We start from the raw sequence: 27,582 nt of genomic DNA, 5'->3' as shown, positions 1-27,582 counted from the left end.
AATTTGAAACTATGTTTCTTTGATATTTTGGAGTCTATAGTATATTCTCTTCTTTTTATCCTATTTTGATTTTCAGTTGCTTGGGGACAAGCAACAATTTAAGTTTGGTGTTGTGATGAGCGGATAATTTATACACTTTTTGGCATTGTTTTTAGTATGTTTTTAGTATGATTTAGTTAGTTTTTAGTATATTTTTATTAGTTTTTAGTTAAAATTCACTTTTCTGGACTTTACTATGAGTTTGTGTGTTTTTTTGTGATTTCAGGTATTTTCTGGCTGAAATTGAGGGTCCTGAGCAAAAATCTGATTCAGAGACCAAAAAGGACTGCAGATGCTGTTGGATTCTGACCTCCCTGCACTCGAAGTGGATTTTCTGGAGCTACAGAAGCCCAATTGGCGCGCTCTCAACGGCATTGGAAAGTAGACATCCTGGGCTTTCCAGCAATATATGATAGTCCATACTTTGCCCAAGATTTGATGGCCCAAACCGGCGTAGCAATTCGGCCTCAGAAATTCCAGCGTTAAACGCCGGAACTGGCATAAAACTTGGAGTTAAACGCCCAAACTGGCATGAAAGCTGGCGTTAACTCCAGAAAAGGTCTCTACACGAAAATGCTTCATTGCTCAGCCCAAGCACACACCAAGTGGACCCAGAAGTGGATTTTTACGTCATTTACTCATTTCTGTACACCCTAGGTTACTAGTTTACTATTAATAGGATCTTTTGACATGGTACCTGTACCTCATGACACTTTACACGTTTTCTTTGTGTACCTTCCACAGCATGAGTCTCTAAACCCCATGGTTGGGGGTGAGGAGCTCTGCTGTGTCTTGATAGATTAATGCAATTACTACTGTTTCTCATTCAATCATGCTTGCTTCCATTCTAAGATAATACTTGTTCTTAATCCGGATGAATGTGATGATCCGTGACAATCATCATCATTCTCAACCATGAACGTGTGCCTGACAACCACCTCCGTTCTACCTTAGATTGAGTAGTTATCTCTTGGATTCATTAATCGGAATCTTCGTGGTATAAGCTAGAACTGATGGCGGCATTCAAGAGAATCTGGAAGGTCTAAACCTTGTCTGTGGTATTCTGAGTAGGATTCAATGACTGAATGACTGTGACGTGCTTCAAACTCCTAGCAGGCGGGGCGTTAGTGACAGACGCAAAAGTATCGATGGATATTATTCCGGCCTGACCGAGAACCGACAGCTGAATTCCGCTATGCTGTGACAGAGCATATGCAATCGCTTTCACTGAGAGGATGGGAGGTAGCCACTGACAACGGTGAAACCCTACATACAGCTTGCCATGGAAGGAGCCTTGCGTGTTTGATGAAGAAGACAGTAGGAAAGCAGAGATTCAGAAGATGGAGCATCTCCAAAACCCCAACCTATTCTCCATTACTGCAATACAAGTAACTATTTCATGTTCTTTTGCTTTTTACAATCAATCCTGATAATTTCTGATATCCTGACTAAGATTTACAAGATAACCATAGCTTGCTTCAAGCCGACAATCTCCGTGGGATCGACCCTTGCTCACGCAAGGTATTACTTGGACGACCCAGTGCACTTGCTGGTTAGTTGTGCGGGATTGCAAAAGTGTGATTGCAATTTCGTGCACCAAAGGGGTACCACCGATACTACCTTATTCATTAAAGCATCTAATGATGATATTCTTCTTGTTCAAGTTTATGTGGATGATATAGTGTTTGGATCGGCCAATGAATCCTTGTGTGAAGAGTTTGGAAAACTCATGACTAGTGAGTTTGAAATGAGTCTAATGGGAGAGCTAACATTCTTTCTTGGCCTCCAAATTAACAAACTCCTAGTGGAACTTTTATTCACCAAGGAAAGTATGCAAAAGAATTAATAAAGAAATTTGGCCTAGAAAATTCCAAACCAATGGGAACTCCAATGCATCCAAACACTAAACTTGAAAAGGATGATGATGGCAAAGATGTGGATGAAATACGGTATAGAGGAATGATAGGTTCACTAATGTATCTTACCTCCTTTAGACTGGATATTGTGCAAAGTGTGGGTGTATGCTCAAGATTCCAATCTCACCCAAAAGAATCCCATCTTTCGGCCGTTAAACACATCATTAGATACATTAAGGGAACTAGTAATTATGGCTTATGGTATCCAAAATCTGATGATTTTTGTGCAGTAGATTTTGTGATGCAGATTATACGGGAACATGTGTTGCTTTTCTTTCTACTCTCTTTTCTCTCCTCAAACTCTGTCAATTCAATCAGAAGTATGGTGTGGCTGAGATCCTTCCACTAATGGTAAGAAGTGGTGAGGAAATTTCAAGCTTTCCATACCCGAAAATGGAAGAAGATCCATTCGGTCAGAGGAAGAAGATTCTTGGAGGCATGGCTTGTCTCTACTTTTGATCAACCACCACAGGAGGTAGCTACTGTAGCTACGTGGAGGAAGAGGCAGAAGTTAGAGCAGATAGATCTGTCATCATCAAGAACTTATCAAGGGCTAGAAATCCTTATTGGAGTGCAAGTCCAGATGGAAGGCCCGGATTGATGAAGAATGGTGACAAGGGAATACTCAGAGGTAATTGCATGTTGGGTTTTACATTCGGTTATCTCTCCTCTCTTTCTGGCCAAACCGGTTTTTACATGAAGAAGAAGAAGTTTAGCTTGGTTCAAGAGTTTCAACCTTGGAGGCTTCCCCTTCTATAAATAAGGGAGAACAGCCAGTGCTTGAGGCAAGGAAAAAAGAAAAAGAGTGAAAGCACAGTGTTCTCATAGCTACCTAAGCTAACAGAAGTTCTTCTCTTTCAAAGTTCTTCATTTTGTATTTTTCTGTTTAGTTTTGTCTGTCTTGAGTCTCATGGAAAAAAGGCAAACAGTGAAGTTTGTACGAAAAAGACATAGAGCAGAAAAAGGCAGAGTATACAAAATTAAAAGAAAAAGTCATAGATGTCCTTAGAGGTCCTTTGTACATCTGTGTTGTGTTTCATGATTCTGTGGAAATCTCCTTACAAGTTGGGTTAGCACTTAGCAGTTGAAAGCTTGGTAGGTGACCAAGTCAAGTTCAGGATTAGGTTAGATTCTGGACTTGTCCCAGATAGGAAGGGTAGTTCTTAGGGAGAATTGGTGTTTGTAATCAAGATGATTATAGTAAAATTTCATCATTGTTGTGATGGAGACTGGATGTAGGCTGCATGGCACTTGGCAGCTGAACCAGGATACTTCTTGGTGTGATTCTTTCTCTCTCTTCTACTCCATTTCTGTTTCTGCTGCATAGGAGATAAAACTGAAAAATATCTCTTTCCGGGTTACGAGACAAAAAGAAAAAATCTCGTGGCTAGGTACGAGACAAAAAGCAAAAAGTCTCCTGAAGTTATTTCAAAGGTCAGCAAGAGTTGTTAAGCAAAAAAGGGGGCTAAGATTCAACTCCCTCTTCTCTTAGCCACTGATAACCATCAACCCAGAATACCAAATTCAACAAAATCTCATTATAAAGACTCAAATTTTGAAAATCAAAAGGGGGTAGAGAATCTAAGGTGAGATTGTGGCTTACCTACAAAAATTGATCCAATAGAAACGTAGAGCTCGACGCGCTGGACGCGTGGCCGCAAACGATGCGGTGATCGGAGCTCGAACGAAGAAGTTATGGTGGATTAAGGTGGTGGTGAGGGTTAGGAAGCTCTCCTCTCCCCTCGGCTATTCAGCGTGTTTCTTTGCTGAATGCGGAAGGAAATGGGCTTCTGTCCATTTAAGTGATGGGTCCGGTTGGATTCACGGGTTCGGTTTGAGCCTGGTTCAACCGATTTGGTCTGTTCAGCCAAATCTTAGTCCAAATTTTTTGAAATTAGTGTCAAAATTCTTGTTTTGAAGAGATCTATCCTATTTTAATATTAGATTTACATTTTTAATTTTCTTAATTAGAATTCGATTTATTGACTAATTATTTACTAATTTTAGCGGAGTTTACAATTATAATAAACAAGTTATAATCCAGTTGTCATTAAATAAGTATATAAAATTATAGTTTCTTATAATAAAAATTTTTTAATTTTATTTTTATATTAAAATAACCATTTTTATTTTAATAACTAACTAATTATTTTATATTTATTATATTGTTATATACTATATATATTTATTGAAAAATAATATTAGTAAATATCATATAATCATAAAAATAAATGTATTATAATTAATAAAAATATTTAAATTTTTATTTAAACATATTTAATAATATTTATATTAATAATTATAAATAATAAAATATAATTACTTTAAATATAAGTGAATATAAAATTAAAATAATATCTAACAAAATTGTTATACATTTTTACTATATAATTAATATTATATTAATAATATAGTAAAAACATGCAGACTAATAATATATTTTATGTTACCAAAAACATAATTTATTCTACGCATGTATTGCAACAATAAATCTATAAAGTACCATAACTATAATTATATGGTTGTTTATTTAAAAGAAGAAAACGACAACTAATCTGAAAGTCGATTATTTTTGCGATGTGCTAAGTCGCATTCAAGCGGTTGATGTCATCGTCTCGTGCATCTGCGCGCACCATAATATCTAAGTATCTCAAGAATATCAAAAAAACGTTTGATATGTAAACAAAATAACAATGACTGTATACAAGATAAACTCTGTATATACAAAAGTTATACATGTAATGCATGGTGTGTCTTATCTCGTTTATACTTATATTGTAAATGAGATAAAACCATTGTTATTTTGTTTATACTGAGATATGTAAAACAATATAAATCGATAAAAACGCTACAAATCACCTATTTTTATAAATAAAATATTTATTTTATTTATTTAAAAAAAGATCCCTCTTTCTTGTGTTCTTTTGCACTTTTTTTGTAATCTTCCCTTCTGCTCCTTTTAGCATCATTTTCTCCGTTTTCTTCTCATTCTTTAGTTTTTAAGAGTACCTTGTCCTCTTTTATTTAAAATCTAAGCATAGTTAAGGTGAAACCAAATTATGTGAAACAAACACAAAAATTCTGTAAAATAAATGTAAAAATTTCTTGAAACCAATAAATATTTTTTGGAAAATAACACTGAAATACGCAAAGAAATAAAAAAAAAAGAAAAAAAAAACTGCACATAAAAAAAAAAGATAAAATGAAAGAAGAAAATAACGAAAACAAGAGGAGGTAAAAATAAAAATAAAAAAAGCAAGAGCAACATTTAAAAGAAAAGAAGATTCTTCCTTCGCGACAATTGATTATCATAATAGTTAAAAATGAGTGAAAAATATAATTTAAAAACGCATAAATAATTATAATTAAATATAGAATAAGAATGATGTAATCTATGAAAGATGATAGGCGCTCAAAATAACTATGATGTACTGGAGTGGCTAACTAACCCACATGAAAATTTTGAATGACAAGTTGACAACCAGTAAAATTGTCCTTTGACTCTCTTTCCACGGTCCAATAGATTATTCTTTATTGACGGTTAGTTTTAACTTGTTTTCCCTTTTTGGTGCATTTTTTTCCTTTTTTTATTTTTTGTATTTTTTTTTAGCTCTTGGAACCTGGAGGGTGCAATAGCTAAACCATAAACTATTTGAATTTCGAAATTCGAACATGTAATCTCCTTAAATTGGAATGAATTAGAACTTAGAAGCAATATATTCCAAGACGGTTTGGTTTCATTCCCATTTTAAATTGCATAGTGCCTCAACAGCACATCCAATGCTGAAATAAATTATTACTTGGAATGAACCATAAGCAACATTTGGGAATGAAAAAATAATTAAAAAAAATGTACTCTACTATCCAATGGCCACATGGACGATGCGTTTAGTATATTTAATCTAATGTACTCTACTATCCAAATGTATTTCAATACAATCTAATCTAGACCAAAATGAGGATTCTAACCCTTAAATTTGTCACTCATATCACAACTCAACGTCTTAAATTTGACATATATATGTATGTGACAAGGTAGATCCAATACTGAAATGCTAATCCAGGTTTGAAAGAAAATGTATTTACTTCAGAAGTTTCACTAGGACTCTTCCTTGATAAAGTAACTGGAAGGTAAGGAGAAATCTTCTTCATGATTAAGCAAGTCGATCTCTTCATCATCTGTTTTCTGATGAAAAATTAAAAAATAAAACAAATAAAACTTCTCTTTATTAGTTCAAATCTAAAATTAACATTGTTATTTGAGTATGTGGTAACCGAGAATAATCACAAACTGTCTGCATACTTACCAGCATTTCTAAGTTGTAGAACCGATCCAACAGTTGAAGGACCTCTTCAGCAGAGAAGTGTCTGTCAAAACTGAATGAAGCATATACAATTCTAAAGATATCTAACAGAAAATATAGATGGAAGACATTACGCTTGATAATCAAACAATCAAGACGAAAGGGGAAAATATCGGACTAACCTCCTCTTTAGAAATTCCATCAGACCATAAATGACAAAATGGCGATGTATTCCTTCAAGAGATGATAATCATCGTAAGCATAACCAAAACTGATGAATCGTTATCCAAAATAATAATAACAATAATAAAAAAATCTTGATCCCTGACAACTAGTGTCAACTACTAATGCTACTCACTCTGTTCCCTTTCATGTACTGTATCTAAATACATTGCTCTACAAATGTATTAGAAGATGACAATGATAAATAAAAAAGAATTGGGAGGAGTACATAGTGTAGAAATGCTTTCAAAGGATGATGTCAACATCCATCCAAACACAATTAATCCTTGATAAATAAAAAGCATCAGATAAGGAAAAGCAGCACTGTCACACGACAATTCAAAATGTTCATACATGAACATCAAAACTACTTTCTTGTAGTCGACAGAAATGCTTAATTGCTTGTTGTCTAGTTGACAGGTTCATACCCTTGCTTGATGTTAGCTTAATGGAAAAATAATTTAGGATAGTGTAATCAGAAACTATTTAGTAGTTATCTAGTGCCTCGCTAACCAAATAAAAGTTTACTTCAGCATTTTTTCTATCATAAATCCTGAAAGTAAATTATAACACATGCAAGAAAATGTAGTATGCATCACCCTTACCGTTCAAGATGGCAAATGCCATAATAAGGAAAACAAGCTCAGGTAGTTGCTCTCATTGTGTAATTTGAAATCCAGTATCATTTTATCCTAAATTCCTTCCATATTAATTGTAATTAATGAAATGAATCAATAGCTCTACCTAACAAATTTGGCGAATTTAATTGTATTTACATGATTCTTCTATCCTCGTATGAATTTTCTTTTAACACTAAAGAAATCCCTACAGTGCAGTATCAAAATCAAATGGAAATATTAAAAAACAAAAACCTTGTAATTTAATTGGAGGATAAATTTCGAGAGCTTCCAACACCCTGAGCTCCAATTCAACCTGCGCTGCTTGCTCCTATCACAAATTCGATCATTTTCCAAATCCAAAATTCAAAAACCAAAGAGAGTGAAGGAGGAATGAGGTACCTTGGGGAGAGAGGAAGCAGAGGAAGGAGGGGGTTTGCACGGAGAGTGTACGGACATACCGTCATGTTCCTCTTCTTTGGGTTTTCCACTACTCATTTATTCACTGATCACTATCACAAATAAAATTTCCTTCGCAGAAGAACTCAAGAAAGTGCAACTTTTTTTCGTTTATTATGCGTGTTCATTCCTGATTCTTGGATTGCTTAGGGTTTTGGATTTTGTTCCCTTGGTAGTGGTGCTGTACCAATGTGAGGTTTGCAGCTTGTGGGAATAGTTGAGCCAACAGTTATTATGTGAGCCCACTTGAGCCCATTTTAAATGTAATGTTTTTCTTAATATTATCTAAATCTTTTATACATGCTTCTTTTTTTTTTTGTTGACTTGAAATCTTTTATACACGCTTTAAACAAAAACAATAAACAACAAAACCTTTTAGGTATGTCTAAAACGAGCTCAACCATTATGTACTTATTGAATGAGGCATATTTATATAAGTCATTAGATTTTATTAGATAAAAATCAAAGGCTAATATAAAACAAGAGTATTGATGGACTCTAATAAATATAGAATATCCTAATACATAAATAAATACTTTAAATGGTAATACTTTAATACACAATACTTAAACGGCAACAAAATCTTTTATTCTTAAATAATTAAATATAAAATATATGAGTATTTTTTATTAAAATTAATTATTGAAAAAATTTTATAATATTAAAAAATTATATTAAAATAATATTTAAACTATAACTAACATAAAATATAAAATAATTAAAATTTTATTTTATATTACTTGGCAAATAATTAGATATTATATTTAAAATTTATTAACTAACTAAGTTTATTAAATATATTATTATATAATATAATTTTTATAAAAATATTTTAAAAATATAATTTATTTAAAATTTATATAATACATGAAAATATTAATTTTTTATTTTTTTCAATTTTTTTAGAAAAACATAATAAATAATATAATTTTAAATACATATCTAAATAAAAAAGTTAATATTTTCATGTATTTTATATAACTTTTTAAATAAATTTTACTTTTACAAATATTTTGATAAAAAATTATATGATATAATAATATATTTAATAAAATAATTAATTAATAAATTTTAAATATAATAATCTAATTATTTGTCAAGTAATATAAAATAAATTTTAATTATTTTATATTTTTATATTATAGCTTAAAATATCATTTTAATATTATAAAAAAAATTTTGCATAATAATTAATCTTAATGAATAAAAAAATTTATATTTTTTAGAACAAAAAGTTTCTACCTTTATTTATATAGTAAAATATGTGATAATCTTCTTAATATATATTAGGGGTGGTAAAACGGGTCGAATCCGTCGGGCCGACCCGCCAAACTCGCTAAAAAAAGTGGGTCGGACTAGGATTTGAAACCGGTCAAATTAAAAGAATTTGCCAAACCCACAAAATTTGTATGCAAATTCTTTTTTATAATATTAAAAGATTATATAAAAATGATATTTTAAATAGTTATACTGTAATAGATTTAATATGTTTTCTGATTTCAATGTTATTATATGATTATAATTATTTAATATATAAAAAATTACTAAATAGTATATATATAGGGGTAGCAAACGGGCCTAAATTGGCCGGGTCGGCCCGCGTAACCTGCCAAAAAAGGCGGGCTGGGTTGAAAAATTGGGACCGCCAAATAGCAAAAGCCCGCCTAACCCGCATCGCTTAAACCACGGGCTTTGGCGGGGCGGGGCGGGTTTCCCCGCCAGGCTTATTATTTTTAGCAAGGTGTATTTTTACAATTTTTTTTGCCAAAATCCAACTTCCCCCAATTTAACTTACAAGAGAATGAAGATGAAAATTGAGTGTTTTAGATTATATTTATTTTGTTTTAGAGACAATATTTATAATTATGTTTTAGATTATGCTTATTTTGCTTTGGGAACAATATTTATAATTATGTTTTGGATGAAAACTTGGTTTACATTTTATATTTATTAGATATTTATAATTACAAAGACTTTAATGTTTGTGAATATAAAAATTATAATTTGTTTATACTTTTAGAAATTATAATAGTTAAAAGTAAAAAATAGGAGAAATTTTTTTATGCATTTATATATATTATTTAATAGTTAAAAATAAAAAAAATAAAATATTTGACGGGCTATGCCCGCCGTTAGACGGAGAGGGCTAGAAATTTGGGACCGCCTCACTAGGCGAGGCGGGGCAGGTTTCCCCGCTTGCCACCCCTATATATATATATACTAGGGGTGGCAATGCGGGCCGGCTCGCCCCAACCCGCCCCGCCTCACCTAGGCCCGCACCTTAAGCAGGACGGGCCAACCCGTCCTGCCAACTAAAGTGGGTACAAAATGCTAGTCGTTTGACTTTGTTTTTTTTTTTTTGAAAAATAAAATTAATTAAAATTAACTAAAAAATAATAATTAAACAATTAATTACAAATAAAAAATAGTCAAATTATAATATAACTTTTTATTATTATTTTTAAAATTTTTTTTATCTTCAATAAATTTGTTTAAAATAATATTTATCAATAGAACCATCTTTATTTTAAAAAATAAGTAACATAATTTGAACATATATACGAAATTATAAAATAAAATAAATAAAGTCACATAATTAGAAGTTAGAACATATATACATAATTTAGTGAATTTTTTTAATTTGACAGGTTTCAAATTCTAACCCAACCCACATTTTTTAGCGAGTTCGGCGGGTCGGCCCGACGAATTCGACGCGTTTTACCACCCCTAATATATATAAGAAGATTATCACATATTTTATTATATAAAGATAAAAAAAATTTATTTGAAAAAATATAAAATATAAATATAAAAAATATAAGTTTTTTTATTCATTAAGATTAATTATTATATATAATTTTTTATAATATTAAAATGATGTTTTAAACTACAACATAAAAATATAAATAAATAAAGTTTATTTTATTACTTGACAAATAATTAGTTTATTATATTTAAAATTTATTAACTAATTACTTTGTTAAATATATTATTATATAATATAATTTTTATCAAAATATTTGTAAAAGTAAAATTTATTTAAAATGTTGTATATAATACATGAAAATATTAACTTTTTTATTTAGGTATGTATTTAGAATTATATTATTTATTTTATTTTTTTAATTAAAAAAAATAATATTTCTATGTATTATATATATATTTTAAATAAATTTTTTAAAATATTATAAAAAAATATTATATAATAATATCTTTAATAAAAGTAGTTAGTTAATAAATTTTGAATATAATAATCTAATTATTTATCAAGTAATATAAAATAAATTTTAATGATTTTATCGTTTTATGTTACTATTTAAAATATTATTTTAATATAATTTTTCAATATTATAAAAAAGTTTTGCATAATAATTAATTTTATTAAATAAAAAATATTCATATATTTTATATTTAGTTATTTAAGAATAAAAGATTTTGTTGCCGTTTAATGTATTGTGTATTAAAGTATTGCCATTTAAAGCATTTATTTATGTATTATGATATTCTATATTTATTAGAGTCCATCAATGCTCTTGTTTTATATTAGCCTTTGATTTTCATCTAATAAAATCACCTATATAAATGTGGCTCATTCAATAAGCACATAATGGTTAAACTCCTTTTAGACATACCCAACCTTTTAGACCATTTACAAAAAAAAATTTGTTGCTACGTGTCATCAAGCAGAATTGGCTTTTTTATATAAATGAAAAAAAATATTTATTCCCTAAATATGCAGGGATAAAAAAGTATTCTAAAAATAAGCATAACCATTTCAAGGAAGCCGCCCCTAAAATCAGTTTTGCCTCCAAATCAATAATGGCACTCATGAAATGGTGCTGACATGACAAAGTCATTTCTTTTTTGGCGAACACAAAATGGGTCCATGGAGCTAAGACGCTACTGGTGCCTACGAAATAGGCAATTAAAGGGGACATGCACAAAATGGGCACCAAATCATGCGAAATGAGTACCAAATTTCGCTATATAATTAGTTGTGGCTAGTGGCTATCAATATGCTAACATAGAGGTGGAAGAGAGACCGTGGAGGTGGAATAAACTTAATTTTATAAAACAAAAATTAACATCGTTAAACTTATAATTTTTATAAAACATATATTTTATTATTTTATTTTTAAAAATTAATTTTTTATTTTATTATTTTATCAATTTATTCAACTTAAAATATTTTAATCCAAGATTAAGTATTAAAATAAAATAAGAAAAAATATAGGTAGACAATGAAAATACTAAATAATGTGAACAATAGATATGTCAGATGTTTAATTTATTAGGTGTGCGGATGATTATCCTAATGTTAATGTTTAAGAGGTAAGTTAGGGGTGAAATGCTTTTTTACTTTATTGGACCAATTTTAGGAGTCTCTCCTTAATAAGCTCAACTCTTTTGAGTTTTTTAAATATGCACAATATATAATTTATGAATATGGCATATACGGGGGTGTAATAATAATTATCATTTTTTTATATTTACCACATATATTTTTAAGTTTCATGATGGAGAACCCTAATTTTTGTAACTTCTAACCTTCTCCCTATCCAATCACCACAAAGGCACAACCTACTCCACACTTATTTGCTTTCTGCCGTCACCGTGCATCAAGCATTCGTTGTTGGTCTCAGACACTCTCTTGGCGTCGTTCTCATCCTTTCTCTCTCTTCTCAGACCAGCACCTCATTGTCTTATTCATTCTCAATATCTCTCTTCTCTCTTCACGTCGTTCGTCTTCAGCCTCAGAGCGGTAGTGTGGGTCTCAGAGAGTTAACATTGTCGTCTGCGTCGTGGTGCTCCGTCTCCCCCTTCATTGCTCCACTTCCAGTGTTCCAATGGAGTCTCAGCCTCAAGTATGAATTTGTTTCATTGAGCTTTTATTTTTTATCCTTTTATTTTTTGCTATATGAATTTGTTTCGTTGATGTTATTCGATTATTTTTTTTTTGTTCTACTTATTTTTTTTAAGGTTTTTGTATGAATTTATTCCATGCATTTCATTCAATTAGTTGTTCTGTTCTGTTTATTTGGTTGTTTGAAAATTTTTGGGTTATATTTATATTATTCTTAAGAAATTAATTTTATATTTTTATTTTTAAAATTTTAAATCTAATAAAATTATTTAAATATTAAAAATAAAAAATTTTAAAACAAAAATATTTTTTAAAATTATTTAAATTTTAGAATATATAAAATTTATAAATTTAAATTAAATAAAAAATTAAAAGATTTTATTATATTATTATTATGTGTAAAAAAATCAAAATAAAGATTAAAAAATATTATTTACAAATGGATTATTTATAAATGTTATTAGGTTTATTTATTTATTTTTAATAGTATTTAATTTGAATTAGAGATAAAAAATTATATTTAAAGTATTCTTTATTTTTATGCATAATTCTAATTAATAAAAAATATTTTTTTAATTTATTATTCAATTTTTAAAATTATCTTTAATTTTATTATTTTTTTAAAATTATTAATTTATATTTTTATGATTGTCTCAAAGCCACTGTACATTATATGGTTCTCCTTTTTTGTCTTTTTTCTTCTTCTATTTTCTCTTCACTCTATGGTTATTAATTATCACCAAGTATCATTATCATGATTTTTTATTTTGTATGTCACTTTACTTTGTAACAAACTATTCTGTTAACTTTTTTGAATTGTTTTTTTGTCTTTTGAATATCTAAATATATAAAAATTATAATTTTTTTTATGTGCGTGTTAGTTGTCTTATTTTGTTCGATTAAGAATAAATTTAAGAAAAAAACATTCAAAATTTTTGCTATATTAGCAAAATTTGATATCGATAATTCTAAAAAACAATATGAAAATATATTATTTTTAACTAAATAATAAAAAAATAAAAATACATCATTGTAAGTTTTTTAATTAATAATTATAAATTGAAGTCGCAATTTAATATAGTACCTTGGACAAAAAGTAATCATTGTTATCGTATTTGACTACTACTATATAAGTTTTATGTTTATTTTATTATATGCATTAATTAAATATACTTTATTATTTTATTTGCATGTTTTCAATAATGTCATCGTATTATAAAGGTGAGAGAATTTATATTTGAATTATCGCTAAAAAATAGTTACTTAAAGTGAAACGATATATAAAGAGAAATAGAAAAACTTTGTAATTAGTTAGAAAATTTCATATCTCTCTTTCTCCAAACACAATTTTGTTATTAAATTTTTTGTAGGTAAAAATATTTTTAACTTTCTATATAATAAGTATCATTTAAATTATCTAATACATAAAATGTCACATCTTTTTATTTATCTTCAAAATTAAAGTTAATTTTTGTTATTTTTTTACTCTTTTTTTTATTTTCTAAATTAGCCTATATATTATCAACTTATTTCTGTTATTTATGCAATAATTTTTTTCTTCTAGTAGTTATTCATTAATAAATGTTAAATTACCCAAATTTAAATCTATTCTCTTAAACCACTTTTTATTCATATGGTTTAAATCGTTTGAACATGAGTTCTTTAGACTCTAAAATTTTTAAAGTAAAAAAATAGAATAAAATAAAATAATCCAAAAAATAAAAGATATATAAAAAACTAATAAATTAAAGCTTACATGCCCCATGAGATAAAAAAAGAAAATAATAATGAAGATTAAATTAATAAAAAATATATATTCAAATATTTATTGAATTGTCAAATTATTTAAAAAATCAAAATTAATTAACAAAGTTCTTATCTTATCCCATTTTAATGTTATATGGAGTTTGTTCACTTTATCATTGATATATGTATATTTTTTGTGTCCTCTGTATGACAAATACAATACTTTACATAATTAAATATCAATCCAGTACTCTAACTAATTAATTATTAGAAAATTATATACTAATATTTTAAGAAATATTTGATAGGTGTGATTTCTTGCATGCAAGTATTGTATATTAAAGTATTGTCATTTAAAGAATTTATTTATGTACTATGATATTCTGTATTTATTAGAATCCATTAATACTCTTCTTTTATATTAGCCTTTGATTTTAATTTAATAAAATCTAATGGTCTATATAAATGTGGTATATTCAATAAGCACATAAGTGTTGAGCTCATTTTAGACATACCCGTGGGAGGTGTGGTGTGAGAAAAAAATAAATGAATAAAAAAATTAAGGTCATAACTCATGACTCTAACAATAAAATTAGGACAATTTACATAGATAAAATAAATGGAAGAAAATGTTATGTAAATATAATATTCTGAAAAACTAGATACAAATACAACAAATTTAATTATATGTAATACGCGACATTCTAACATAGAATCTGAATACATCTAATTCGCTAAACCCTGTCGCGGATTACATTTAGAAGCTACAAACACATAAACCGCTACACCCTGTAGCGGTTTATGAACAGATGGGCCGAAAGTATATTCCGCGAGGCCCTATAGCGAATTATAAAGAGAGTGGCTCACTATAAAAACCACGTGAGGGTGTAGCGAATTTCATTTCATGAATGTTGATAGGGACTTAGAGAGAGAAAGTAGAGAGAAGGCAAAGGAAAAAGGATGGGTTAAGGGTGAGTTTCTTAGAGCAGTTCCATTAAGCGGAACCATGAAAGATGAAAGGCGGTTGTATCGGCTCAACGGCGTTGCTCACGTAGCAGAGGATGCTGTACTCAGAGGGTCGTCGCAGGCACCCATTAGAGTTCCATCATTGGATATGCCCGATAACAGACGTGTGGAGAGGAGACGATGCATTGGTACACGTGCCACTGATCGGGAGTGGCGTTGGCTTGACGACATGATGCATGAGGAGCAACTTGGTGGTGGTGATGACGGAGGCTAGGCAGATCATCGCCTGCGTCGATCTAGTGCTAGACGACGGACTACTTGTGCTGGACGAGCACCTCCTGTCCACCATGATGACGAGGCTGGATCGTCCCGTGGTTACCCTGCTGACACTTAGGTTGGTGGCACTGTGGAGGCTAGTATGGGTGGTACACCTTTTACTCACGTATCTAATTCCCAGGTATTGTATAACGAGAGCATGCAGATGTTTACTGATCTTGCTACCACTACTTTGACCATGGATTTTGACGATCAGCTGGTTGGGCCACAGTTCTATGCGGACTTTGCTAAGATCATATAGGGCGACGACGTTCAGCAGTACCAGAGTCCAATCCTAGGGGGTCCATCCGAGCCTCCGGAGTACAGGCCACAACCAACAGATGTGCCGTCCCAGGTTCCTGACTCCCAGCTGCCGGTCGACCTTAATGAGCCCGCAGGTAGTCCGTACGACACTTGGTTTGGCATGGGGGGATGCCGCCATCTGCATTTGGAGTGGGTCTACAGGATGCTCCACCCGGAGATCAGCGAGCGACTAGAGTTGGGCGTCCGACTCAATATGGCACAGGCTCGCAGCTACTTGGTCCATTTGGGGACGACCATGATGATGATGGTGACGAACAATAGCGCCCCTTGTGTTAGTTCCGACTGTTATATTTGTATGAATTATGACTTATTTATTTTTTGTTAGTGTTAATGACTTGTGACTATTATATTTGTATGACTTATGTAGTAATTTATTTTGTGGTAGTGTTAATGCCTGGTGGCTGTTATGTTTTCTAAAGCTTCATATATTTGTACGACTTATTGCTTATGACGAGTATATTTGTATGACTTCGTACATTTTGCATCATAGGTTGTTACTATTATACTGGTATTCATGAATTTGTTCTAAAGTTCCACTCTCTTCATAATCCGCTACAAGGTTTCGCGTAATACACTTTAGGCCCATTTGTTCATAAACCGCTACAGGGTGTAGCGGTTTATAATCCGCTACAAGGTCTCACGTAATACACTTTAGGCCCATTTGTTCATAAACCGCTACAGGGTGTAGCGGTTTATGTGTTTACAGCTTCTGAACGTAATCTGCGACAGGGTCTAGCAGATTATGTGTATTCAGATTCCGTGTTAGGATGTTACGGATCACATATAATTATGTTTCTTGCATTTGCGTTTGGTTTTTCAAAATGTTGTATTTACGTAACATTTTCTCCCATTTATTTTATTTATGTAAATTGCTCATAAAATTAATTGAATTTTATCTAATTAATTATTAATTGATTAATAGTATTTAAAAGATTTTATCATTGACAAAAAATATTTTTGAAAAATATATTATTGTCAAAACTGTCCTTGAATAATTTAAAAATACAAAAAAATAATAAATAATATATTTTTTGTAAGTAAAATTTTTTTTATATTTAACAAATGACTTAATTGTTTGATCTAAATTATTGTGACAATATTTAAATAAATATTTAAAAAATGCATAAAAATATTTAAAATAAAATTTAATCTCTATTTTTTTATTTTTTAAAAAATATAATCATTCACATAATTTTTTTAAAATTTACTTGACAAAAAATTACTAAATTTTAAAAATAAAAATATTTTATTTTTTAAATAATAATTATAAAAATTTATATCAAAATTTAATATTTAAAATTTTTTAAAATATATATTTAATATTTAATTTTTTGTCGTATTTTTTAAATATTATTTTAGCAGTTTACTTTTAATTTAGTTTATTATTTTTCTTTTTCAGAATGGGAATTGAATTCCAGGGTTTTCAAACACACTGGTTTGGGTTTGTTGTTCTTTTACACCATATGAAAGAAAGTTGAACAACACAGATGCATCGGGGAGATTTATATACCGGCCGCAAATTATAGTGGGTAAATTAAATCAGAAGAGCAATGAGCAGAATAAAAGTATCAAAATCACCATCTTCACCAGAAAAAATCGAAGAGAACGAGGATTTGTTGACTGAAATCCTCCTGCACCTTGGCGCCAAAACGTTAATCAGATTCAAATGCGTCTCCAAACGATGGTCCACAATCATCTCCTCCACTTATTTCTGCCACCGCCATGTCTTCCGCCACGCCAACATCACCAAGGTCTCTAGCATTTTCTTGGAATCCGGAGAAGATGATGATAACAAAAACCGTTACTTCAATAACCATAACGATATCAAGCCGTTATCCTTAGAGAACGGAAGTCACGGCTCATCATCTCCCTTCGACTCCATCGAAATCCACCCGAAGGACCTTGCCTACATTGTGCAATCATGCAATGGCCTCTTGCTTTGCAGAATATTACACCACCACAAAAATCGAGCATTCTTACCAATAGAATCGTTCTTTGTCTGTAACCCAACCACTGAATGCTTCAACTTCCTCCCCGATCCCTACAAGGCTCTTGACACCGATAGCCACGAATCATCGCCATGGTTGTATATGAACTTCGCTTTTGATCCCTCAACTTCGTCGTCTGCGTACGTTGCTATCTGCGTATGGAAATTTAAAGCAGTTAAAAATTCAAGCCGCTCGCGCTTTGAAACAATGGTATACTCTTCGACTGATGAAGCCGAGCCTGGTTCTTGGAGGCCGTGTGGGTCCCTCTCATGGCTCCAGCCAAGTTCGAAATTCATAACGGAGTTTACTTCAACGGTTCAGTGCACTGGATGGCTTCGTTGATCCGGCAAGCCGCTCGCGCTTTGAAAACAATGGTATACTCTTCGACTGATGAAGCCGAGCCTGGTTCTTGGAGGCCGTGTGGGTCCCCTCTCATGGCTCCAGCCAAGTTCGAACTTCATAACGGAGTTTACTTCAACGGTTCAGTGCACTGGATTGGCTTCGTTGATCCGGATTCGTATGCGAAGATGTCTGTGAGTTTGCGTTTTGACTTTAAAGAACTGCGGTTGAGGGATGACAACATGCCTCCCTTGCCGGATCTTGATTACTTTTACATTCCTGCAGCTGCATGTGGCCACTTGAATTTGGTTGGATTTAGTTCTCCTGAGAGAAGCAACATGATAAGAGTGTATCAGATGGCTATGGACTATTCTAGGTGGGTTCTTCTGCACACACTTGATCTTTCTCCAATGTATTGGCCGAATGATTTCATTGCCAGCGTCAAAGTGCTTCACCTTATTCAAGATAGTGAAGATGATTGCAGCGGCATGTCTTTGGTGTTGGTTGTAAACTATAATGTTGTTGTTTTCCGGTTAAAAGACTACACCTTTAAACGGATTTATTCTCGCTACGTGCCCTGGAACGAATCAGCTGAAAGTCCTCCTATATCATTTGAGCATATTGAGAGCTTGGTACAACTTTAGATTTAAAGTTCAAAGTACTAATTAGTGATAGGATTATTACTTATTTTAGGGATTACAAGACATGTAAATTTTCATTATAATAATTACATTATTGTTATTATTATTGCTACCTAATTTTGGATTTGATGGCATGCAAGATTGAAGAAGGCACCTCTCTTGTGCCTAAGTTGAGCATAGGTTCCTTGCTCAAGAACCTTACCCTCTGAGACATATGCAATCGAGTCAAGTTCTTTGATGGTGTTGAGCCTATGTGCTACAACAATGGTGGTTCTTCCCACCATGATCCTGTCTAATGCTTCTTGCACAACTTGTTCTGATTGAACATCAAGTGCACTTGTTGCTTCGTCAAGCAGCAATATTGTTGGGTTCCTTATTATGGCCCTTGCTATTGCTATTCTCTGCTTTTGCCCTCCAGATAGTTGCACTCCCCTTTCTCCACATTCTGTTTCATATCCATCTTTCAATGATCTGCATTGCAAATAGAATGCAATTCTACTATAAGTACTTGGTAACTTGGTATAGCTAACATTAATTATAAGCTTATAGGTAAAATGAGAACTTACGATATGAACTCATGAGCATTTGCGGCTTTTGCAGCCTCAACAACTTCATTCTCAGTTGCATCTTGCTTCCCAAACAAGATGTTATCCCTTACAGTGCCAGAATATATGACAGGTTCTTGGCTAACAAGTGCAGTGTGCTGCCTATACCATTGAATATCTAGTTCCCTTATGTCCACATTGTCCATTTTCACAAACCCTCTCTCAACATCATAGAATCTTTGGATCAATGCAATCACTGTTGATTTTCCACAACCACTCTTCCCAACTAACCCAATACTCTTCCCTGCCTTCACCTCCAAGCAAAACTTGCGCAATATCGGTGTCCCTGCCCTACTTGGGTAGGCGAAATCAACGTTCTTTAGTTCTATCTTCCCACTCATATTTTCCAACTTTCTTCCATTGTTGCAATCACCAGCCTATTCAAAATAATAAAACCAAAGTTAGTTGATAACTAGAGTTAAGAATTTAGACTCAGTAACATGCACTGCTGCATATACCTTGGGAATAAGTGATTTCCTGTCAAGAATCTCAAAAACAGATTTGACAGCAGTTGAGGACTTTGCAAGATCAGAAGTCATGCTTCCAGCTTCAGCAATGACCTTCCCAGTGCTAACCAAAACAAAGAATGTCTTAAACACATCCCCTGCAGAAATATCCTTCTTCTCCACCAATGTCCCTCCATACCAGAAATCCAAAGCCCATGTCATGAATGTTAGGCATTGAGCAGACCCCATTCCAATCCCTGCCAGCCACGACTTCTTCCTCGCCTCCTTCCTTGGCGCCTCCTGCGCTTCATCGAATAATGTCAAAACCTTTTGTATGCTTCCAAATGAAGTCACAATTCTGTGGTTGTACACTGCTTCAACTGCAATCTGTGTGCTATGATTCTGTGCCTTGATGAATTTTGATGAGAGTGTAGAGAGAAGAACTTTTCTTGTGTAGAAGCAGAGGATTGTGAGTGGCTGCACTGCTATCATCACAAGAGCGAGCTTCCACGCCACGGCGAGTCCTATGATCATTGCAATGCTGACAGCAGAAGCTGTTTGAACCAGCAATGAAACGCGATCCGCGACAAGGGACTTAACCATGGAAGCCTCATTGCTTAGCCTCGAGCACAATGCTCCACTGGAATTATTTTCTTCATCAAACCAAGCCGTTTCGAATGTTAAGATATTCTCAAGCATTCTCTGCCGTATCCTTTTTGTTAATCTTGCTCCCATGTATGCGAAATTGTAGTGCTGCAAGAGGTTGAGTGTGATGGAAGCAAGAGAAAGAGAAGTGAAAATCAAAGAGTAAGTCCTGATTCTGTGAATCATTTCACTATGGCTTTCGGCGAAAAATGCAGAAATCATGCCACCAATTGTTAAGGCATATATGGGCTGCACTGAGCCGAAAGCTATTGCGGAAAAAGTACCAATTAAACATTGTTTCCATTCAGGTGCATTCAGAGATAGAAGCCTTGGAAAAGAAGGTGAAGGGTGAGAAACAAGAGATGATTCCGGGTTTATGGTGTTATCATCAATAGGGATTGGTGATTTTTGGAAAATTGCAGGGCTTGTTGATCTTGCTGTGCTGGTTCTACCATCACTGCTTCTTGCTGCAGAAGAAAGAGCATTGGATATTTCTTGTTGATCTCAAGCTGAGTTGTTTGGAGTTTGCTAGCTTTGCATATTGGCCGTTTGGATGGGTTATGAGCTCGTTGTGCGTGCCGATTTCGATGATGGAACCGGCGTTGACAACGGCTATGACATCGCATTTCGGACAGTTGATAGCTTGTGTGCAACAACCTGATCAAAGTGAGTTGTTGTCAACCAAAGGTTAGTCACTTAACATTCTGTTATCAACAAGGCTAAGATATCAAACATTAAAAGCATGTATAATGTCTAATGCCTTATGTTATGCCAAACAAAATTGATGTGTGAACTAATCAACTAGTTTCAGCATAGTTTTGATGAGTGTTAATAATTGTGTCTTTTGACTAAGTATTAAATGGATTATTGAACTTACCATGTAGTCCTGCCCAATGAGGCATGATCAAGGGCATTTTGGACAAGTAATTCAGATTCAGAGTCAAGAGCACTGGTTGCTTCATCAAGAAGAAGAATCACTGGATTCTTATGATGGCTCTTGCAATTGCTATTCGCTGCTTTTGTCCTCCTGAAAGAAGTGCTCCCCTTTCTCCAATCTACTTTGCCATCATCAATTAGGTTAGTATCTGCATGTTACTCAATGATACAGATCAACAATAAATTGTGTATAGCTAAAGCATCCAAGTGAGCTAGTTTGAACCATTGAGTAATGCACACGAATTTATTTCTCTTCAAGGATTGCACTATTTGGGAGCATTAATTCTTTGATAAAATAGAGAAATATATCTGTTTAATTTTGTTGCCTAGAAATTTAGGCCTTTAGAATATAGAAAAATACTAAATGTTGCTAGGCCTTTTTTTTTTTAATTCTTGTGTCCCTAAAATCAAAAGTTAAGTACCTAAACTATAAATAATTTTTAAAAAGTTGATCATGAGAATAAAATGAGTGATATTCATGTCTCAGTTTTTTTCTGAACCAAAAATAGATAGAAATTTTTTGTTAAATTATAAGATCTCTATTCCTTTAGTAGTTTTAAGTTAAACAAAAGTTGTGCTAAAGTGACAATCACAGTTTTTAAAATCACATTAGTCTATTACTGATAAATTAAAGATTCTAAACACAATAACCTTAAACAAATTCAAAATGTTTTGTCTTAAGCCACAATTGTTAATTGTTCTGTTAAATGCAAGTTAAATATCAATATAAAACATCTTTTTTATTTTACCTTGGTTTCATAACCCTGAGGGAGCTGCCTAACAAAGTTATGAGCATTAGCAGCAGTAGCAGCAGCAACAACCTCATCCATGGTAGCATCAAGCTTTCCAAACATAATATTCTCCTTAATAGATGTCCCAAACAATGCATGTTCTTGACTCACAAGCCCCATTTTACCCCTATTGCCGTTGACTTTCCACTCCCACTTGCACCAACAAGTGCAACCGTTTTGCCTGATTCAACCCTCAGATTGAAGTCATTGAGTACGAGGTTGTCTGGTCTTGAACGGTATGTGAATTTCACATGTTCAAAGTCTAGGTTCCCGTTAATTTGGTCTAGCACTATTCCCTTTGTTGTGTCTTCACCATCAATTACTGCTTTTCTGTCAATCATGTTAAAGATTCTTGTGGATGCTACTGATGCTTCTGTCAAGTACTTCAAATCTGGAAGTACCACTCCAAGGGATCTACATTGTATTGTTTTTGTCACAATAATAATTAGCATTAATTCATGTGTTTTCTAGAATTAGTCAACAAAATTGCGAGAAAAAATGTGGTACAAAATTATCCATTAAAATTATTAGAGATATAACTATTCATATATTATTTTATATTGGCTTAAATTTTTTAAAAATTGATTTCATGATATGATAATAAAACTTCTATAATCGAAAAATTTATAATTCAATATTTTTATGAAACCTAATATTCATATGCCATCACAGTAGTTTCGTGATAAAAATAACTTCATTCAATCATAAATTCTTATTTTTCATCAAATACTTCATTGTAGATTTTCCATTACAAACCCTTGCAACAAAATATGGCTCTTGCTAGATTCATATCAACGTTAATTCGTCATTTGAAGTTACTGATGAAAAATAAGTTGAAGAGATTATTAGATGAAACAATATGAATATTTAATTAATTAATATATATTAGTATTATTCGCAGATAAAATCAATTAGTTTCGCGTGAAGTTTTTATAGTATACAGTGACAATTTTATCAATAATTCATAATAAAGCACTTTAATTTGAAGCTATGGTTGCGCTTAGTAGAAAGTTTACTAAGCCGAAAGAGATTAAACTAAGACATCTAATCTAAATTATAACTCTAGAACAGAAAAACCACTATGCACTAATTAATTAAAATGATATTTTTTTTTTTAGAAAAAAAAAAGAAAATCTAGTGCACTAAAGTAACCTTTCCTTTTAAATACGTACTCTTGCTTTTAATCATAATGCTTTAAGAGATCACTTTTTTGAAAGGAGCATTATTAGAACACCGCACATTTCACTATTTCAACTACTCTTCTTTTAATTGAGACAATGCAATAATACTAAACCTTTTTCCTCAAATGCAATTGTAAACGAGTAAAATAATTGACACACTGGTGAAAGATGTTATACATCAACACTACTTTCCTAGAATGACATGATTAGTGGTCAATCTTATCATCCGATTCAAATTAATCATGCAACTAAACTAGTAACTTTAATACCATCATTTCTCTAATAAAGGAAAATTGCATTGCTTCAGTGTGTATAAAACTGTGACAAGCTGGCAACTACATGTTAGATTCTTTACACCATTAGCTAGATTTCATGAACTTTTAGCTGTCCCATTATTTGATAATTATTTGATTATTAAGATTCATTGATATGATACCAATTTGCATCTATCTTCACTAAATCTACTAATATTATGTTTGAATCAAACATATTATTGGAAGTTTGAAAATAAATATATTATCATTTTTGGTAAGTACTTGACCAGCAATAATTTGTACCCATATTTACAGATATTTTACATATAAAAATATATAATTTATACTTATATTTACCAAAATTTTGCATATATGAATTAATGTAATTTATACTCATATTTTTTTTAAAATTTATACACATAAATTAGTAAAATTTATTTGTTAATAATAATTTATTAAAAATTTCTGGGCGCAAGAGTTTCTCATCTCTTTAAATCAAAATAATAAATAAAAAATTATTTTATGTATCAAAATATCCTTAAATTACCAGAAAATATACTTAGAAGACATATTAATTAGGTATCAGTATTGAATAGTAGCTGCGTATTAGCTAAGTTAATATTGCACATGACATACACTTAATTACATGATTATTACATGTAATTCGCACTTATATATAATTTATCAATTACTATTCATAATTAGTATATATTTTTAAGAATTTAATTTTAATATATTGTTAAAATAGTTTTACACGTACATTTAATTATGTATGGTCACATAAATAAAAATAACTATTTTTTATATTAACCGTATAGATAGTTATTTAAAAAATAAATGTAATTATACCAGTGTGCTTTATATTGTCTCAGTTCATCAAAATTAAACTCGTATTTTCAAAAGTAATTTCTTATATGTAAGAAAAGTATACGTACTGTCCACTCATAATGAAGCAAATTCCAGCTGCATAGATCCTTCCACCACTTTCAGCTTTGTACATAACCAAATGGCTTCCATACCAAGCAAGAAAAGCCCAAATTGCAAAGCATAAACCTGTGCTTCCAACAGCTAAACCCTTTGCTATCCCTTGCTTGATTCCAAGCCTTGAGGTTCTCTCTAAGATCTCTGAATACCTCACAAGGATTCTCCTCTCCGCCGTGAACGAATAAATGGTTTTGATGGAGCTTAACGCCTGCTCCACGATGGCGTTTGCCTTCCCGTACTCCTTGGCAGATGACTTTGACAGATAGATTAGGTATTTGCCATAGATCATGCCAGGGATTATGAGAAGTACAAGTGTTGGGAATGCTACTAAGGCCAGCCTCCATGAGAAGTAGGTGGCAAAAGCAATCCCAGAGATGAATGATGATGAGTGCATTAAGAATAGTGGCACCTGAAAAACCAAACTCATCGTCATCATATCTATCAAATTACAAGCATACATAGTTTTAAATGTTAATAGTAAAAATTGACTAGTGTTCTTAAAATAAAGATAAATGTTGCTCAATTAATATTTCCATTTTGAATTGCAGTTATGGTTGCAATTTCAATTCCAAATTGTGATGATAGCTTGTAAAAGTATATTATTTTTTTATATTCATGCATTAATAATTATCTCAATTTATTGTCAATTTAGTAAATTATTTGATCTATTTCATTAAACTTTATTTATGAAAGAAATAAAGAAATAATCATGGTAGGTGTATATAAAAAATTAGTTATAACTAAATTAATTATTTGTATAAAATTATATTAAAATATAAAATATATATTAAAAATTAGTTAAATAACCTATGCATTTATTATCAATACATGGTGATTAAGTTTAATTTTTTGTGTACTTAGTACTTTTGATAAAGAAGAGTGTTAAAATGAAATTGAACCTTTTCACTTAGGACTTCTTGGACGAGAGAAGTGTCTTTTGATATGGAATTGATGATTTCAGAAGTAGTTGCTTCTTGTGATTCAAAAAACCCCACTTCTTGTCTTAGAACAGCTTCCAAATACTTGTACCGAATTCTCAACACCTGCCTCTCACTTGTTTTACTCCAACAGTACCCTTCTGCAAATTAAATGCATAATCAATTCTTCACTTAGCTTCCTTAATAGTATATATATATTTTTATTTGTTCTTAATATATAAAGATTTACATAATAAGGTTATTATCAATAAAAATTTTAAATTTTTTTAATAAATGCATAATAAATATATTATTAAAGATTTAAACTTTGTATATATTTAAAAAAAAAAGCATATATATTAGCTAACCTTTATGTCTAAAAGTCTAGATTTTAGGGTTTCAATAACTCATGTTTCATATGTACTAAAAAAAATAATGATGATGAAATTAGTTAAACATATATATGCCCTTCAAACATGTGGAAGTTCATGAGGGTAATTAATGGACAATGAATAAAACGGGTGTTGACTATGCCTTGACCCCAAAAAGTAATTAAAGCAAGCATGGAATTTGGCAATGAATGTTACCCATGAAGGCCAACACCATCACTGCTAGTCCCAAGTACACAAAATACAAGCTGCACTGTAAACCATAAAAAAGAAATGGAATGAAGTTGGTTAATTAGAACATGTGGTGTATTAGAGAAAGTGAACAAATGAAATTAAGAAACAAATTAAAAATATAGTAGTACCTTTTCAACCTGGGACATGTAATTGTTGGCAGTGCCACTACTTTGTTGTTGTTGTTGTTGGTTGCCATATCCTAAGCTGTTCATGATGCGGCTAGCGAAGATGAGAAGAATGTTTGTGGACATGCCATCTCCAACTGCTCCAACAGCACCCATTAACATAAGCAAAACATCAACACAATCTGCATATCTCAAGATTATAGTTATGGAACCTCTCTCTATTTTCCTCTCTCCCTTATTCTTTGGGGGTGAACCCATTTTTGTGTATTAATTAAGGACCTTTCTTATAACAAGAGATCAGAGAAAAATTATAGATGAATTATGAAGTAGATTTGTTCCTAAACTACTTAATACTACTTATATATATATAATACATATTTGTGTGTGAGGTGTGAAGTGTGAAGTGTGAACATGTTGATGCATCTCCTTGTCACCAAGGACACAAAAAGAGTGAGTAGTGGCATATTCTATATGTGAGGAGAAGCACATCATGAAATACCATAAGCTCTAATAATATTATTCTTGTGGGTTGTTAAAGATGTGTTTTGTGTTTTGTTTTTTTTTTTTAATTAAAAAGAGTTTAATTTTAATATATAGCCAGCGTAAAACGTTTAATCATATTCGTTCTTTTGGATTATCATTAACGTGGTTAATATAAAAAGTAGTAATTTTTGCGTAACATTACGTAATTAAATATACGTATAAAATTATTTTATACTGACTATACATCAAAATTAAATTCATTAAAATATTGTATCTGAACCCGAAATATGAGATCTGAGATAACCCTTTTGTCCAGTTTGGGAAAGAAAGAAGATTATTACCAATAGGTCCAATTTATTTAGCCATGATATGTCACTATTCATTCCTTTTCTATTAGTTTAGTGCTCTAATTTGATGTCACTAGGCCATTATGTTTCCTTCCTTTATTATTTTATAAATTAAGTATCTATCACCCCAAGTTTGAATGCTGCTTTTCTCTCAATATAGATTAATATATAATATATATTACTACGGGGTTTACAACCGGAATATAATGGATATCAACATTTTTGTTTCTTGGATTTATATATCTAAAGTTAATACTAACTTATGAAGTTAATTAAAAAGAAAATTTTGAAAAACAAAAAAATCCGTTCTATTCGATCATTTCACAATATTCTTTCAAGTGAAAAAACTTCAGCTTTGGTATGGAAAAGAAATTTTAAATAAAAAAAATGTAAAATAATAAAATAAAATTAATATAATTGAATTTATAATTTTTATCATGTATACACTGTGTACACTAAAAACAAGCGTAATAGTTAAAACCGTCGGATTTTATCTATCGATAAT

At 31.4% G+C, this 27,582-nt stretch overlaps 3 protein-coding genes across 4 annotated transcripts; 1 reads left to right on the top strand and 2 right to left on the bottom strand.

Moving 5' to 3' along the window:
• Positions 1–5,358: 5,358 nt before the first annotated feature.
• Positions 5,359–7,794, bottom strand: LOC130979781 (uncharacterized). 2 transcript variants are annotated; one of them, XM_057903325.1, is made up of 5 exons: positions 7,501–7,794; positions 7,354–7,414; positions 6,442–6,493; positions 6,263–6,332; positions 5,359–6,141 (listed from the first exon to the last, which is right to left on the bottom strand). In XM_057903325.1, exons 1-5 carry the CDS (start codon positions 7,594–7,596, stop codon positions 6,055–6,057), a joined length of 366 nt encoding a protein of 121 aa, XP_057759308.1. In that variant the 5' UTR covers positions 7,597–7,794; the 3' UTR covers positions 5,359–6,054. The 2 variants fall into 2 exon arrangements, with proteins under 2 accessions (XP_057759308.1, XP_057759307.1); XM_057903324.1 differs by having other exon boundaries at positions 5,371–6,141; positions 7,354–7,429.
• A 9,528-nt stretch (positions 7,795–17,322) lies between these two features.
• Positions 17,323–18,102, top strand: LOC130981286 (F-box protein At5g07610-like). Its single transcript, XM_057904886.1, has one exon. The coding sequence runs from the start codon at positions 17,323–17,325 to the stop codon at positions 18,100–18,102; it is 780 nt and encodes a 259-aa protein (XP_057760869.1).
• A 642-nt stretch (positions 18,103–18,744) lies between these two features.
• On the bottom strand, positions 18,745–26,723 carry LOC130982067 (putative ABC transporter B family member 8). The gene is given in 13 exon segments (XM_057905920.1): positions 18,745–19,211; positions 19,307–19,722; positions 19,804–20,938; positions 20,940–21,060; positions 21,063–21,093; positions 21,310–21,425; positions 21,428–21,491; positions 22,122–22,294; positions 22,297–22,577; positions 24,534–24,991; positions 25,482–25,660; positions 26,087–26,141; positions 26,251–26,723. Coding segments are annotated over 13 exon segments (3,642 nt in total). The 5' UTR covers positions 26,506–26,723; the 3' UTR covers positions 18,745–18,853.
• Positions 26,724–27,582: the final 859 nt, after the last annotated feature.

This window comes from Arachis stenosperma, chromosome 5 (assembly GCF_014773155.1).
Source record: "Arachis stenosperma cultivar V10309 chromosome 5, arast.V10309.gnm1.PFL2, whole genome shotgun sequence".
Classification (NCBI taxonomy): Eukaryota; Viridiplantae; Streptophyta; class Magnoliopsida; order Fabales; family Fabaceae; genus Arachis; species Arachis stenosperma.
The sequence above is the reverse complement of the archived record's forward strand: the minus strand, read 5'-3'. Positions and strand labels throughout refer to the sequence as shown.